This window comes from Aspergillus lentulus (genome assembly GCF_001445615.1).
Source record: "Aspergillus lentulus DNA, contig: Alt09, strain: IFM 54703, whole genome shotgun sequence".
In the NCBI taxonomy this organism is placed as follows: domain Eukaryota; kingdom Fungi; phylum Ascomycota; class Eurotiomycetes; order Eurotiales; family Aspergillaceae; genus Aspergillus; species Aspergillus lentulus.
In genome coordinates this window covers 2,959,270-2,976,396 of record NW_028322117.1, presented here as the reverse complement: position 1 = coordinate 2,976,396, position 17,127 = coordinate 2,959,270, and the positions used below count along the sequence as shown (strand labels likewise).

Here is a 17,127-nt window from a genome sequence, read left to right as displayed (position 1 = left end):
CTATTCCTTCTCGGTCCTGGAACTTGATTCCTTTCTGATAAGGAAGACTAGGCACTATACGGGTACCTATATAGGTACCACATTGTATCTTTGCCATGCCTGTGTACCTTACAGTTTGCATCTACCTTACTTTAGCACTTCAGGCAATTCATAACTCTAAGTATTCTGTACCTTACGTATCTACCTTACTCCGTACAGCAGCAGCCCCTCTTTCAATTGATGAAACAGAAAAGCAGAGCCACCACAATTCAGCAAGCTACTGCACACCTTTACCATCTCAGGCTTAGTCTGTACCACAATGGCTCCCATTTTCCAGCCGGGTAGCCAAATATGGAAACGACTTACTGTACCCCTGGTCATAAGCACGGCAAATGCGCTTATATAAACAATGATAGTTCATATCATTGGGCAGAATTATTAGTGGAGCTCTTTACGCGGGATGTAAAATTACCGTCAGAGCGACCCAGGGTCAGGGCCTGTTTGGACAGAAAATGGCATACCATGTACAGAGTATGCTTTCCAATCCCTCAGGCAGGTACCTGTCCTTTTAGGTGCGGGAGTGGTCGCATTGTTTACTTACCCTGTACGGAGTATCTGTACAGGGTACTCCGTACCTTAGGCTAGTCACTCCTAATAATAATAATCTGAACCTGGAGATTATCGCTTAAGCCAACAATCCCTCGACTGTCTCCATTCAATAATCAGTCCCTCTCACACTATCATCAGTCAGTCAGTCACACTGTCACCCTGTCTGTCTGCCTTCCCGTCTTTCTCCAGATCCTTCTCTACTGCTTGTCCTTCTTTCTCCTTGTCACCCCTTCCATAATAATCCTTTCCCTCCACTAAATTTCCACTCATTTCTATCGTATGTTGGAAGGGTCCGACTTCAGTAGCCACCCTTTTTGTATTCTTTGTCGACGTCCTTGTCGTTTCTAATTTTCTTCTTCGACGCCTCGCTTTCTCTGTTCTACCTCAGGCATAATTTTCTCTTATTGACGTGAAGGAGGTGGTTGCCTGACTGATCACACCGTGGTGCGAGCAATTAGCCCCGTTCAGGTTGCTCATTTCAGCTTCCCGACAAAAGGGGTTTGTGAAACAACCGGTCCTCAACTTCTTCCCCGCTAAGGGACCGTCTTCTCCAGAAGGATCAACACCGGCTTTTCATCGATATCACCCTCTTTGCTTCAACTTTTCCTCAACTAGACCTCTTTCGTCGCTCTTCTCTGGCATCTCACGACCGTCGACTCGTCATATCAATCGTCTAAGCTGGGTCCGACCGTCGATAAATCGCGACGACTGTTTCCCGTTACCGTTCCTACCGCTCGCTACTCAGGAAGGATAAACTGGGAGTAGATTGAAGACAACAATCGCAAAATAATATCCAAGGGCTACGCTGGTCGTCCCTTGTCTCTCGTTTCTCACCAAACATCATCAACCGCTTAACGCCTCGACTCTCGCTTTCTGATATTACAGTCACATATACCAAACACAGAATGAAGCCTTTCACAGTCCGATCCGCTTTTACAGCCTCAGCGCTGCTCCTCACCACCAACCTTCCAGCAGTCTTCGCCGCCGACATGGTAAGCGAGGGCTGTTTCAGTGACTCTGCACCCTTGGTAGACCAAGGCCCCTATACGTATCAGAGTAACGGTTACTGTCAACAACTCTGCTTGAAGACCAACAACAATCTTGTCTTTGCCTTGACGAAAGGATCGAACTGTCTCTGTGGAAATGAGCTGCCCGCGAAGTCGGCTAAGACGGCCGATTCCAATTGTAACGTCAAATGCGCTGGTTGGCCAGATGTCATGTGTATGGTCTTCTCTATAGCTTTTACTGGTTTCGGTGCCGTGCTGACTTATGATTTAACAGGTGGTGGCGCAAATACATTCTCCGTCTACCTGACTGGCCTAAGTTCCAATGTTCCGTATTACCAAGATGATGATTCGTCTGCCAGCACCAACTCGAGCTCGACATCAACGACCAACGGCGGGTCGACTGTGACTACTGGCAGTCAGGGTCAAGTCGTCACGCAAGGGGAGCAGACAGTAGTCGTCACAGCAGCAGCAGGCAATGGCGTCGGAGCGACAAACGGACTCAACGAGGAAAAGAACAAGGATGGCCCGAACACTGCTGCCATTGCTGCTGGTGTTGTTGTCGGTGTGGTCGGATTCTGTTCCCTTGTCGGAGCTGGATTCTTCCTCTGGCGTTTCAGGAAGCGCACAAACGTGCGGCCGCAGTACTCGAATAACGCTGGCGCCACCGAGCACTTTGGCAAGCCCATGTCGCAAGATTCCATGTCCGATTCGCGGTTCGATGGCGACTTCATGGCACAAAGGCGCCAAAGCAATGGTAGCATTGATGATGATCAAGACTTTTCCCGTCGTATCTTGCAGGTGAGGCTCTTCAGTTCTGCGTTTTGAATATTTTAACTAGGTGCACTGACTCGAAATCCTAGGTAACAAACCCTGACCACCGACGTTAATTCGACATATATCGAAACAACCCCTAGCCGCATTGCATCAAGCGCAAGCGTCCAAGTTCACCAAGGCAAATTGAGTCATCGCATTTGCTATGAATGCAACATACTGTTACGAATTCCTCAACGTTTTTCCTGGCCGATCACTGGAAGATATTACTCCTCTGCACTTTATCGAGCTTGTTGTTTGCGCGTTATAAAGAAGCTTATACTTGGAGTCACCAGTTTTCCAATCTGTTCGCTATTGGCAAAACTCGAAAACTCTCAAATCAGGACGTCCCCTTTTCTATGAAAGATGCAAATCAAAGAGCTCCCTGATCAGGTCACACCGTTTGGACAGGATATTCGGACGATATCACATCTTCCCAAATCAATCATATACACCTTGGATGTTACTTCCGGCAGGGTCATTGGTAGGGTCCTGGGCCCAATACTGTACTTGGACGTGTGTCAAGGAACTTGTATTATTCAAAAGGCGTTCCACAGTTGGCGTGTCGATTCATATTTTCTTCTGTAATCAGTTCAATTTTCTTTGGTTTCCCCTCTACTTGAGCTGGACTATCTCCTTCATTTTGATTTCTTTCTGTGATGTCACATTTTGCTTTTCCGTGTCATCACTCAACTTCCTCGTCGTCCTGGATTCCATCCCTAGAGTGGACTGAAAGACCGGCTGAAGAGGAGAGTCATGGACAGGTCTTGCAGTTAATGTTTGAAATGAATATGGATACCACCTCTAAGCACTCGTCTGAAGTTAATAATAGATCAGTTTACCTTATATATAGTACGGTAGCATTTCAACCCAGTGACTGCACTTCCAACAACTTGGTGTTAGGAATCCATTCATATCGAATCAACGTCGCAGCTGCGTGTCTGCTATCAAACACAATTGAGTTCATAAGACATCTCAGTAGTTTCTTCTTGGCAATTTCTCCTATGATCTAAGAAAATTTTACTTGACAAATCCACTAATGAGTACATCATCCCTTGAGCCCGACGACTTTCGAAGTCTCTGGAGGCAACCTACCTTAGCTTTCGGTCGAAGTATTGGCTTCCCCCAACGAACCATCTCGATGTCCCCTAGGTTCTCTCGAACGTGCTTCCTTTCGTCAATTCGACCCATTGCTTGCTGCTGCGTGGGTCCGCACCTTCTTGGTGTATGAGGCACTAATATACGCCCACGCCCCGTTGTACGTTGTCCAGTGACCAGGGAGTCTATCGCAGTGGTGGAGCAAGGATCAAAAGCGTTGCGTGATTGATATTCTTTTCTCGGAAACGACGGCTATGGTACGCTATTTTATTGTGCTTGTGCTGTCTGGTAGGGGGCTTACGGTGTCCTAGATATACCAGGAAAATACGCCATTGATATTGACTGACGATGTCGATACTTCTGTCGATGAGGGATATCCATGGGAAAGGGTCCAATCATCGGTTGGCTCGCGACGGAGAAGTCATCTCCCAGAACCTGAAGTTCTTTTTGTGAATTTAGGAGGTGCCAGGATAACTGAGGAAGATATGGTGCAATTCTTGTTGCCGAACCATGTTTCAATTGTGCTCTGTGACATTTCTTTATATATGCATCGGTTCCTTCGCCAGTGAAGGTAAGCTAGTGGCCTCTGCTTTTTGTATTGCCGCTGTCCTACATGAGCGTCCCCTTCTCTCTACATTGGTGGCTAACAATATATATTTCGGGGAGCTTAGCCATCACCATCTCACGACCAGCGACGTTGATGTCGTTCGCGGATATGCCCTCTTGTAAAGCATGTCGAATTGAGGAGCGAATAGCAGTAAGCCTTGAGCAAAGGTCTTTTCCGATATTTCATGTTTCGATCGGACCTTGAGAAGCACTCTCTGAAGCCTCCAATACCGCGGCAAGCAAAGACCCCTGTTCATGCACAAAGCCAGGACTTCCTTGGTCATTTCTAAGTCGTAAGGCCGATGGCAACGCATCCGATTGTCTCGCATACTGGTCGCCTTTAGGGCTCCATATCATGCAAACCGACACCCGTTTCGACCCAGGGCCCCGCGCATTATCTTATCCGGGCGTTGTTTTCATCTTGAAGAGTTCCTTTTCCGCACCGAGGATGAAATATCACCTACCGAAGCACTAGTATGCGTAGCTTCGGGTCGACTCAGCTGCGAGACTTTCGCCTGTAGCGGCTTCCGTTGTTCACTAATACGAATTGACTCATCTCGCTGGGACGAGCCCAATAGGTTGTCTTTCCGCGACGTTATGACCTTTTTGGGTTGAATTATGTATGCATTTCTCGTTAGCAGAAGAGCTCTGTGGTGCGAGATCTTATTGTGCAGGATTCTTATGGGCGATTTCCTAGGAGCTTTGAGAGTCTCGACTGCCCTCTCGCAGCTGAGGACCTCCTCAGTACCCGATGGAGGAAGACAAACTTGGGTCGCATATGGGCCAGGCCATGTTCCTTCGAGTGGCAGCTAATGTCACTGTATGAAAAAGCTTAGGCCAACGCTTATTGAGCCTTTACCAGGCGACAAGTATAATCCATTCTCCTAGCTTTGTTACATACCTGACTCGCATACCACGACAGGACCCTCGGCTAGACTACATAAGGCTTGACCTCGGGTAACTGGGGGGTGGGAAAGCCAAGGGCGGGAACCCCCGCCATCACCAAATGCGCCAACGCTCTCCGACTGGTCACTACGGATCAAACGGCACACTATCTCGGTTCTTTGATTCATCCTTTTCATTGATGTGGAGACTGAGAAGTCTTAGAGTTGTTTTGACTGTAGACTTTGGAGTCACCATGAACCGTATCTGGCAGACTCGTGAGAAAAATGGGTTCCGCATGCGGAGAAATACCGAGAAGAGGGACTGCTCTGCCACTAAGAGCAGTACGGAGTTATCCAGACAGAAAGCGCGTAGAAGAAAATTTGACATCTCACTGACAGAAGATATATCCCAGCTACCATATTCTGAATGCTCAATTCAATATAGAAGAGGAGATTGTTGTCCGAAAGCAAGTGGGGAGAACCAGTCCCCAAGTAGATCTACACCTGCCCCAAACGGCGCCAGCAGGGAACTCTCGCTTCTTTCTGTTTTCATCTAATAGGTACTTCCTTTTCACTTCCTTCCTTCTACGACACCTCATTACTCCAAGAGGACGCCTTTGACATATCTATCCTCTTGAAGTGAATTTCTCCACTACTTTCTGAAGAACATGGGGAAGAATCGCTGCTCTCTTATATATCCACCAGTCTTATTAACAGACATTGCTACAGCTGCAGGATTTGCACACTTATCTTCATTAGCTGCTCTATAATTCCGTCATCCTTTCTTCTTCTTCTCTCGGATGAACTACCTGTTGGATTACCCGGATATCCCAAGATCTCAAGACTGATGCTACCTTAGATGGGGTTGCATCTTGCGTCATCGACCTTATACTCCCGTCATTTTCTAAAGGAACAACAATAGGAACTTTTCTTTCACGACGAACGAATTCCCCATACATAAGAAATGACTTCTGGAGACTTGGAGGAAGGTGTTCAGGAAATCACGTCGGCAGAAACCGCATATACCGATGCTCCAACAGTCAAAAGGACCGGAGACGAAGAAGGATGTGCCGAAAAAGATGCTCATTCTTCGTTTGCGGGATCGCCCGCGCAGTCGGCCATGGAAGTGAAGGGTACAGCGATTGATATTCCATATGCAGAGCATGAGAGCTTGCCGATAGCGGTACCGAGGCTGAAGCGCCGAGGGCTTTTCGGACAACTTACCCTGCTGGCAGAGGTTGAGAATCCGAAGACGTATCTCCGAAAAACGAAGTGGTTTATCACATTCATTGTCGCGCTGGCAGGATCTACGGCTCCCATGGGTAGCTCGATACTATTCCGTAAGTGGCTCCCAATTCAACTGCCCCTAGGATTGAACTCGTGGTGGCCAACCCACTTGTTGATGCGCTCCCCTTGTCGGTGAACAACTCTCGTTGGTGGCCTCGCTACCCTCACACTTCGAGAATTCCCCGATGACCAAAACGGCCGATATATCATTCATTAGCACGTGCTAACAGGTTCTCATGATAGCCTCTCTTTCTCAAATATCCAAGGAAATGGACGCACCAACCACTGTCGTCAACCTGAATATCTCGCTGTACATGCTGAGTATGTCTATCTTTCCACTTTGGTGGTCGTCTTTCAGCGAGAGACTTGGTCGGCGAACGATATACCTCGTATCCTTCAGTCTCTTTGTGTTGTTTAACGTTCTGAGTGCGGTATCCCATTCCATATCGATGCTAATCGTTATGCGCATGTTGAGCGGTGGGGCATCGGCATCAGTTCAAGCAGTTGGCGCAGGGACGATAGCAGATCTGTGGGATCCGCATGAAAGGGGACGCGCAATGAGCATTTTCTACCTGGGCCCGCTGTGCGGTCCCCTGCTCGCTCCCATCGTGGGGGGAGCTCTGGCAGAGCGTTGGGGATGGAGGAGTACCATGTGGTTATTGGCTGTTTATGGCGGAATCATCGTGATATTCATCTTTTTTGCACTTCCTGAAACATTGGCCAATCGAAAGCAGCGTGATGGGGATGAACAAGCACCCGTTGAACGACAGCTCAGTCGGATATCTTCACGCCAGGTCGTTCACCTCACTGCCAGATGGTTGAAGGTCCTCAAGATGGTTTTCCTTGACCCTCTTAAGATCGTTCTTTACTTGCGCTATCCCGCAGTGCTTTTGACTGTATACTACGCGAGTATCACCTTCGGCTCCCTATACGTGTTGAACGTTAGCGTTGAACATACGTTTTCAACGAACCCCTACAACTTTAGCACCGTTATTGTTGGGTGCCTCTATATCCCAAACTCGCTGGGTTACATAGCTGCGAGTATTTTCGGCGGGCGTTGGATGGACAAAATCATGCAGCGTGAGGCGAAGAAGGCCGGCAGATATGACGAGCACGGCAAGTTGATATATCGCCCGGAGGATCGCATGCGTGAGAATGCTTGGCTGGGCGCATTTCTGTATCCTGCAGCGTTGATCTGGTACGGCTGGACTGCCGACAAGGGGGTCTTCTGGTTTGCGCCGGTTAGTTGGTCTAGCATTTTGTTTTACTGGGAGGGTGAGAAGCTAACTTTGTCTCCCAGATGGCCGCCAACTTCTTTTTTGGTGTCGGATCAATGCTCATATTCAGCATGGCAACGACAATGTTGACAGAATTCATGCCTAAGAAATCATCAACTGGTGTCGCATTGAACAACTTTATGAGAAACATATTCTCATGCATCGGGTCGCTAGTGACAGCCCCCATTATTGATGCCATTGGTAACGGATGGCTCTTTACAATCCTTGGACTGGTCGCTTTCGCCAGCAGCTCGGTGATTCTCGCTATGAAAGTAATTGGACCTCGTTGGAGGAAGTCGATGGATGCCCTGAGTCACTAATCTGGTCTTCTTGTGGGCCGGAATGCAAAAAGTAATGCAAAAAGATACCCCAATAACGTTATTTTTACGAGTCATATTAGCATAGTATAAAGCGATCATCGATTGTCCGCGCTTCTGGTGCCCTGCTGTAGGTGATCTGTAAGCGCGCAATTGCATTTTAATATATAAATAGTATGTCCAGCGCAGCGTATTGACCGTAGGGAGCGACAGATTCTTTGTATAACTATATTTTAGCCTTCGCTCTATTGACCTTGAAGGATGTCTGAGCGTAGGAAAAATGCCGCCACGATGAATGGATGCTATCTGAGATGGTCAGGGTGATTTTGTTAGCAATTGTCGGATGGTCAAAAGCTTCAGCACATATTTCTTCCTTGTATTGCCATGTTGTGAATCAATTTCTAAGGAGCAGATAATTTTCTGAGGCACGAAGTGGTCGGTGATAGATCAGGGATCATGCGCAATCATGCAGGTAACCACCGCAGGCACCTCTCTCGATAACCGACTATCTTCTACTTATATCCAGTTGCATCCGACTCTATGATTCGTCGCCCTGCATTATGGCTATGGACAGCAATCAACCGACACTTCTCAAGGTCTATCTATCTCTCTCAAGTCAAATTTGCTATTCTGGTAGCATTGGGAGGGCTGAGATGCTCTTTTCGGGCTGCTGCTCAGCGTGGCATACTCAGGATAGCTCCATGCATTATTACTGTTCTGCTCTTCTTTGCTTTCGAAGAGGCGTGACGAAGAGCCCTTTCAGTTTTAAATGGGCCCAAACCGTTCTGGCTAGTTAGTGCTCCATAGTTAGGTGCCAATTGACCACTCATTGACCGCCAAAGCAGCAATCCTCGCCTCATTTTTTAGGTGCAGAGATAGTAAACAAACTGGCTGAACTGTGACATTTTTTGGTGTTTCACAATCAGGACTTCCGGGCTATTCTGTGGCTTCTAGATTTGTCAAAGTATTCTTGTTAGCAGGATCATACTCATGAGATGATAATATCAATATAGCATATGATGTTGTTTCTTCAAAGGACAATAGTAGATGAAGGTTAGGCTTGGAAGTATTTTGGGCATTGCCTAAATCAGTCTAGACTGATCTTCAAGTGCTGAAGTGTCTCGGTGGAGTTGGAACGCCCTCTCTTTCTCCCCTCAAAGACTTGGTTTCATCAAGAAATTGGCTATTCTATGTCCCAACCATCATCGTTGATGTAGTAATGGCAGAAATGAAACAAGCTGGCGATCATGATTGACAGTTTGCTGCAGAGAACAGGACAGAATTCGATCATGCACTCCAGTCTGATCCCAGTCATTCTGGCCGGTGCTTCGACGCACCACATATTATGCACCTTATTCCGGCCACCGCCCGCAATTTGCGTTGGGCAGGAATCGGTGATTGAGGAGTGTCCCTGAGAGGTTGGACTGTCTTGTCATTCTCGTTGTCTGGCCACTGGAGGCTTGCTGTCTATCTCTCTTCTAAGCATAGGAGGCAACTCGAGTCCTTCCTTCTGCATGACTGTTCGATATCTCTGGCATCTACGATGCCATTAAGATGATGTTTATTGTCTAGCATAGGAGCTACCCGACGACAACCCTCTTGTTGCTGACCGTTTCACCTCCTCCTGATTTACTCTTTTCGGCCACGCGCGTTGGCTTAACCGCGCGAGGCTATTGCGGGTTATGGCCAAAAACAGAGAAAGCATCACAGACAATCACGATTCATCTATCGGTGGCACCACCCCCACCAACCCTGCGGTACCCAGTTATCCACCACCCACGCAACTCCATCACTGGACGGCTTCCATTTCTCGCCCCGCTGCCTGCGCTGGCTACTGCATGATCGTCCTGCTTTTTCCCGGCCCTAACGATGCTTTCGGGAGGGGGTCTCCCAAGCTGTTTTCCTAAATTCATCAAAGGCCATTGGATCTGTGAGACGTGGCCCAATCAAAAAGCATGCCGTTGGGTAGTTCGCCGGTGACGTCCATCCGGCTCCAAGACCTCTAACTGTAGTTTGACAGTATCCCATCCCAATGGGTACAGGCGGACGGCAATACGTCGCCTCGCCTTGGGGCTTGGGCGGAACCACCATGCTGCTGGCGGAGGGACAAGACGTATGCTGCTTGTTCAATCCCGATTTGACCTCCCTAGCACATGAGCGTCTTCTCGATTCATCCTTCCATGCCTGTTCATGTCTGAATCTTCCATTCCGTTCTCTTCCATCATCCTTGTCTTTTTTTATCCGATTGATCCTTCCCAACCCCTGAAGAGAGTGTGACAGGAAGTCGTACCTTGTCTATATAAATTGATACATCAACTGGGCCAAACCGAGAAGCTCATAGCTGGACGTACTGTGACTGATCCGATGCCATGGCCAAAAAAGGAGCAAAGAACAAAAAGAAGAACAATAACAATAATAAGCAACGCCTACCAGTGAACGATAATAAGTTTTCCCTCCCTGAAGACAACCCTACAGCCGAGTCCGGCCTTGAAGAGGCCGCCGAGGCTGGGGACCATGGCCAACCTACAGTATGCACAGCTTCCCAAGTTTGAATATCAGACATTCGAGCGTCAATATCAGACCTTCGACCGTCAAACTTTGCAATTTTCATTTTATCCCGTCACTGCTACTTCTTCGGATGGTCTGACATCGGATAAGGACCAGGATACCACCAATAACGCGACCAATTTAGAGGAAGGCCCACCCCCAGAGAGTGCTCCCGTAGAAGAATCAAGTAGTTCTCCTGATGACGCTGCGCCTGCACCGGAATCTCAAGGTATGTATGCTTGTCAATCGCCGCCTTCTCTCTTTATCTGGGTTCACCTTGCTCACATTCGTCTAGAGTCACCTGAAGAGGCAGCTGCCCCACCTCAGCCAGAACCGTCAGATGAGCCTGCACCAGAAGCCAAGGAAGAAGCAGAACCTGCGCCAGAGGCAGACGGTACCGAGCAGAAAGCGGAAGACGCTGCCAACCCCGACGAGTCCGAGACGCCAGCTGCCACTGAAGATGCCGCGCAAGACCCACCGCCCGAGGACGGTGATGGTGCCGCAGCCGCGGTAGCTGAAAGTTCTGTAGCGGAAACCAAGGAAGGAGACAGCAACGGTATGCTTGCGGATACGAAATGCATAAAACCAGCTGACCTCATTCGCAGAGGATGATTTCCCAGAATGTGATCCGTCCGCGGAGCTCGATAAGGTCGAGGCCGAGAAAGAGGAAGCGGCACGGCAAGCGGAGGAGGATGCCAAAGCAGAAGAGGAGGCAGAAGCAGCCGCAGCCGCAGCAGGGGTTCCTGATGACGTCGATATTGATACTGGAAATGAGAACTCACCTACAGATAATCCAGACAGCGAAGAAGCTGCCCCCGTACAGGACGATCCACCAACGGACGGGTCGGCAGAAGAAGATGCGACGAAACCTGACACGGAGGATAGTCCAGCCCCGGAGGGACCTGCCGAAGAACAGAGCGACCCATCAACAGAAGCGGAGCAGCCCGTCGCTGAAGAACAAGCTCCCACCGAGGAACCTCCTGCTGAGGAGCAGCCCGCTCCTGAAGAGCCCGCCGCGCCAACTGAAACGGCGGAGGACAACACTCCAGAAGAAGCGATAGCTGCCGAGGATGCAACAGCAGACAACGTTGCAGACGAAACGACACAGGAAGAGCCCACTGCCGAGAAAGCCGCTGAAGAGCCTGTAGCTGAAGAAAGCCCAGTGGAGGACAAGCAAGAGGAGGTAACCGAAGCTCCCGCATCCGAAGAAGCAGCAACTGAGACACCGGCCGCGGACGAAGCTGTGGCTGAAGATGCTGCCGCCGAAGCGGCTCCAGAAGCACCGCCAACTGACGAGGTGGCCCAACCAGAAGAAACTCCTGCGGAAGCCCCAGCGGCAGAAAAGGAAGCGGACGCTTCTGAAGAACCACCCGAGCAACCTCCGACTGAAGAAGTCGTCGAAGAATCTGCTTCCCCCGACCCTGAGGCTGAAGAGCCAGCACCTGCCGAGCAGCCCCCTCCTGCAGATGAGCCTGCGCCTGAAGAACCTCCTGCTGCTGAGGAGCCGGCACCTGCTGCGCCTGAAGCCGAGGAACCTGCGCCACCGGAGGAGACTCCAGCTGAAGAGGCTCCTGCTGCAGAACCGACTACTGTTGAGGATGTGACCCCTGAGGAACCTGCTTCTGTTGAAGAGGCACCGGCTGAAGAACCTGCACCGGCTGAAGAACCTGCACCGGCTGAAGAACCTGCACCGGCTGAAGAACCTGCTCCGGCTGAAGAACCTGCTCCGGCTGAAGAACCTGCTCCGGCTGAAGAACCTGCTCCGGCTGAAGAACCTGCTCCGGCTGAAGAACCTGCTCCGGCTGAAGAACCTGCTCCAGCTGAAGAACCTGCTCCGGCTGAAGAACCTGCTCCGGCTGAAGAACCTGCTCCGGCTGAAGAACCTGCTCCGGCTGAAGAACCTGCTCCCGCTGAAGACTCTGCTGCCGCCGAGGAGATTCCTGCTGAGGAACCTGCTCCTGTGGAAGAACCTGCTGAGGAACCCACGCCAGTTGAAGAGCCCGCCCCTGCTGAAGAGCCTGCTCCAGCGGAGGAACCTGCTCCCGTTGAAGAGGCTCCTGCTGAGGAATCTGCTCCCGTTGAAGAGCCTCCTGCTGCTGAGGAGATTCCTCGTGAAGAGCCGGCTCCCGAGGAACCTGCCGCCGTCGAGGAACCTGCTCCTGTGGAAGAACCTGCTGAGGAATCTGCTCCCGTTGAAGAGCCCGCCCCTGTTGAAGAGCCTGCTCCAGCGGAGGAACCTGCTCCTGTGGAAGAACCTGCTGAGGAATCTGCTCCCGTTGAAGAGCCCGCCCCTGTTGAAGAGCCTGCTCCAGCGGAGGAACCTGCTCCTGTGGAAGAACCTGCTGAGGAATCTGCTCCCGTTGAAGAGCCCGCCCCTGTTGAAGAGCCTGCTCCAGCGGAGGAACCTGCTCCCGCTGAAGAGCCTGCTGCTGCCGAGGAGGTACCTGCCGAGGAACGTGCGGTTGTTGAGGAAGACGCTCCTATTGAAGAACCTGTCCCAATCGAAGAAGCTGCTCCTGTGGACGAAGAAGTCTCCGAAGAGGCTCCAGACGCAACGCCTGTTGAGGAAACCTCAAGAGATATCGATGGCTTGGAGCCCTTGGAAGCAGCCTTGCCAGCTGTTGTTCCAGCCGCCATAGCAGCCGAACGTGCACGCAGGAGAAAGAGGCGGTCCCCGGATCAGGACCAGAGACGACATTCGAAGAGCTCCTCTGAGGAAGTACGAAGATCATTGCCACGCCAGAAACTTGAGCGAAGTGGCAGTCTCCTTAATCGGTGGAACAAAGCCCTCGAGGAGGCCAAGCGACAGCATGAACAAAAGCTAAGGCAGGAGGAAATACGGAGTAAAGACAAATTCCATGCTCCAGAGAAGGCAGAGAAGGACAGGCATTCCTCGGAGCGAGAGCGCTCTAAACGAAGCGAGCGTTCGTCGAAAGAAGCTGCCGTGGATGTCAAGCCCAGTCGACGAAGATCCGAGCGCTCAGCCACCTATGAAGTCGAGCGTCCTTCGCGGGAAAAGGCTGCTGTGACTATCGAACCGAGCCGAAGGAGCAGAGAGCACTCCAGTAGCCACGGAGGCGAACGTAGAAGTACCTCCTCACGGGATGGCCATGCATCGGGCTCGAAGCCGCGAGCCTTCCTGAAATACATGACAGCGGAATCAGAAACGAATGGTCCTCTTCTCAAGATTAATGGCGACAAGGCTGCTGCAAATGTGTTTGAGCGTCGGTCTTCCACAACCCATTCACACAGTCACCGTCACTCGCACGAAGGAAGAGGGTCCGACCGGTCCGCGAGCTCCCATCATACGGCGGAGGAAGAGCAGGCTCGACGCGAGAGAAGGGCGCGACGAAGGGCTGCAGAAGAAGCAGAGCAGGCAAAGGAAAGAGAAACGTCCGACCATCATCGCCATCGTCATGGAGGAGAAACGCGCCATCACCATCACAGACGCCGGAGAGATGAGCCTCCAAAGGAAGAGTCGAAGCTCAAGAATTTCCTCAAGGCTGTTGTTGCTCATTAACTCAGGTTTCATTTCACTTGTTGTCACGGCCTACCCACCTTGATTTTCACTCCATACTACTGTTCGGGTTATTGTCAACTGATGTTTCCCAACCATCTAGCATCGCATCGCATGTACTCTCGGCATATTAACATAAGCATATGTGGTGTTTTGTGCTTTTACTTCGTCTTTTCTGACTTGTATTCCATATATGTTTTCATGAATGCATTTAGAGGGGTTTTGTACAGCAATCTTGTCGAGCGAGCTTTTTGACATTGGTTGTGTATTTAAAACGTGAACTCCTCCAGCGGGACACTGTTTCGGAATTCAACGTGACCATTTGCAATGAACAGACTTTACTTTTTCATCCTTCGATTTGAGCCAGAGCATACAGACGCACCCTGTATGTCTCTTCTACCTTTTGTCGCCATTAGTTAACGTACGGTACAGTTGTCAGATATCACGAGACCGGTATTCAATGTCTCTTCGTAATTCGTTAGCTCTCCCATGCACTTGCTACTAAGAGCCACGCAGACCAATATAAGATTTAACTTCTGCACACTCCACGCCCGCGCCCGCGTCTGCTGGAGCCTACTCATTGCCGTGCTGGCATATATCCGTCATATCGAAGCGAATCCCGATCCGAGCCAGGTGGCTAATACCGTATCCTACTCGAGATATCCAGCTCGGCTGAATGAATACATGACTCTCTCTGCCTCTCAGTCGAACACACGTTCAAGTCAGGTCTGCCTCGTCCCGATGACCATGAGAGGCATTGTGTTGGCCTAGGGCCGTGCATGATCAGCAGAAATGCCACTCACATCATCTCATCCTCTTGGGCGGCTTCTACGGACAACTCCCCGAAACACCGTGATTCAGGCAGAATACGTGGCGAGGAGATGGTCATCATGCTGGTATGAGGAAGACAGAAGCGCAGTGGAAAAGAAGAAACGGGGGTAATATCCGCCCGTCTAGGCAGAGTAATCCTACGTCTGTGGCGACGGGGATATCCAATCTCAGCTCTGAGAGTCTAGCCGAAGGGCTGACCATGCAGTCAGTCACAGAAGTAAGAAGACGACGAGGACGACGATCGCAGCTAGACTTGCCAGCCCACTGACCAGTAACGCGTTCGTAGTTAGACATCTGACCATATCCTCATGGCCAAGTGCATGATATCATGATAGTCTCACAGCAAGTAAGACAAACACTCAGCACTGTAATGAGCAGATAGCTCCTTCTCATCTCACCACCCTGTCTCAACAAAGAGCAAGGATGATAGCAAAGATGATGTCAGCTCAGCTCACTTGTCGAGTGCCATGTAGCCACACGGGTCTGTCTACCCGGTGCATGATGACTCGGGATACGAGCAAATCACCGGTGTCCGTCCTGCAGGAGGTGTTGGTTCGCGAGGGTTGGGCTGATACGATTGGTGGTGGGCGACCATCAATGTTGGTGATCGACTTCTTTGCCGATATCCTATAAAAAGCTGTACTTCGTATGGTATGTGGCGTCCGCATATGGAATAGGCGAGGTGAAGATTGAGACGAAACTAATGGTGTGAAGAATGTCTTTTAGGAGTCAGGTGGTAAGCACTATCGAGTGAGTGCGGGTGCGGGTGCCTTGATGAGAGCATGATGGATCGAATAGGCAGTTGGTATTCCCAAGGCAATGATATAATATAATAAAGACACCTCAGGCTGTCCTTCAATCGCCTTACGGCTCATGCACGTTCATTAGTGATTACCCATTACCAGTTACCAATTTCCCATCCTGGACAATGAAAGTGCGTACGGAGAGAATCCTGGTCTATAGCTGGCAATGGCTTTGCTCGGGCGATTAAATTAATTCAACTGTCATATATTTTCATGCTACGCTGTAATATATGTAGATGGGATATAGCAGCCAATTACTGAATTAATTTCTGTTGGTTTGGGCTTATGCTGCCGCTGTATGGGCCATGTTGTGTTAGACACTGTCTGCAGCCAGTCAGGAATCGAATTCTATCCAAACGCGAAGACGTAGTTAAATATGGGTCTTTTTGCCTCTTCTTCACAGGCTGTTCGGTTAACCACCTCCTTTTTTTTTTTTTTTTTTTTTTTTTTTTTCACCTAGCTCGAGGAGAACCATCTTTATCAAAATACAAGGCCGTTGAAGCGGGGACACGACGGATCTGGTTCCGGCTAGTATGTTTTAGTACCGTTGGCGCAGTTCAGGATGTTACCAAAGCTTCAAGATCTACAAGCGTGACACCGGTGATTGGGATGTCAGGGTAGTCTAGAGACCAGATGCCGCTCCCGAAAAGCGTCTCCAAACGGGAGCTAGATCCATCTTCATGGGGAAAATGCTTCCACATCTAATTGCAGGACCGTATCTCGTTTTCTGGCTGGAGAAGTGAACATACTCATCCAGCAGTTCACCGTGCACAAGCTCCAGGCGAGAAGGCCATTATCCGTTTTCTCGACGCATGTGCTTGGATAGAGAGCTGATTGGTATGGTGCCGATCAACGCACCACCTAGTCAAGCGAGAACGGAACAATGCTAGGCAGGATTAAGTAGTCACGACGACGGGAGACTGCCGAGCCAGTGAGCCACTTTCCAGGGACAGGAAGCTAATGGTGTTAATCAGTTCAACGGCGATAGTACGGAGTATTAATGAATCATGCAGACGGCGTTTGATGGGCTGGATCAACCCGAAAGCTCTGACAATTCGAGATTCCTCGCAGACTCCTACTCAATCAGGTATAAGTTCTGAGATAAAAGGAGTTGACCCTGAGATCCTTCTCCAATACTCCAGTTCATTGCTGAATTCGGTCGCGGCACTTAGCGATGACGGGCCACTATTCCACTACTGGTAGGAGCACAGACGGTTCCTGCCGTCTGGTCTGCGGTGGACTCCAAATCCTCCAGATAGATACCTAGATAGGAGATATTGATGAGAAACTATGGTCAACACTCGATGGCGTTTGGTCTACCAGTAGGTTCAGTACCAGTACCAAAGTCCGGTACAGCGGAATTCACGCAGATTCAGAAGACTGTCTCAGCGTTGGGAACGACTAATCTAACTGTTGGCGAGGCATTGGCTGCAAGCCGCAAGCCACATGAGTTAGTGTTTATTGAACCTCAGATGATGTTAAATTGATGATTGACCTTCCTTGGTGGCAGAATTCTTATTGATAGTTGCACCTGTGATTGGTGAGATTGCCCATT

The 17,127-nt window shown here is 50.0% G+C and overlaps 3 protein-coding genes across 3 annotated transcripts; all 3 read left to right on the top strand.

Annotated features, from left to right (window-relative positions):
- Positions 1 to 1,493: 1,493 nt before the first annotated feature.
- On the top strand, positions 1,494 to 2,420 carry ALT_5788 (WSC domain-containing protein; the record flags this gene model as incomplete). Its single annotated transcript, XM_089599965.1, has 3 exons — positions 1,494 to 1,580; positions 1,644 to 1,809; positions 1,870 to 2,420. The coding sequence occupies 3 exons, from the start codon at positions 1,494 to 1,496 to the stop codon at positions 2,418 to 2,420; spliced, it is 804 nt and encodes a 267-aa protein (XP_089455842.1).
- A 3,537-nt stretch (positions 2,421 to 5,957) lies between these two features.
- ALT_5787 (MFS transporter) lies at positions 5,958 to 7,877 on the top strand (the record flags this gene model as incomplete). The annotated part of the gene is made up of 3 exons (XM_033560072.2): positions 5,958 to 6,333; positions 6,524 to 7,521; positions 7,581 to 7,877. The coding sequence occupies 3 exons, from the start codon at positions 5,958 to 5,960 to the stop codon at positions 7,875 to 7,877; spliced, it is 1,671 nt and encodes a 556-aa protein (XP_033415963.2).
- A 2,366-nt stretch (positions 7,878 to 10,243) lies between these two features.
- On the top strand, positions 10,244 to 13,941 carry ALT_5786 (PE repeat family protein; the record flags this gene model as incomplete). Its single annotated transcript, XM_089599964.1, has 4 exons — positions 10,244 to 10,402; positions 10,455 to 10,650; positions 10,717 to 10,977; positions 11,027 to 13,941. 4 exons carry the CDS (start codon positions 10,244 to 10,246, stop codon positions 13,939 to 13,941), a joined length of 3,531 nt encoding a protein of 1,176 aa, XP_089455841.1.
- Between the last annotated feature and the right edge of the window lie 3,186 nt (positions 13,942 to 17,127).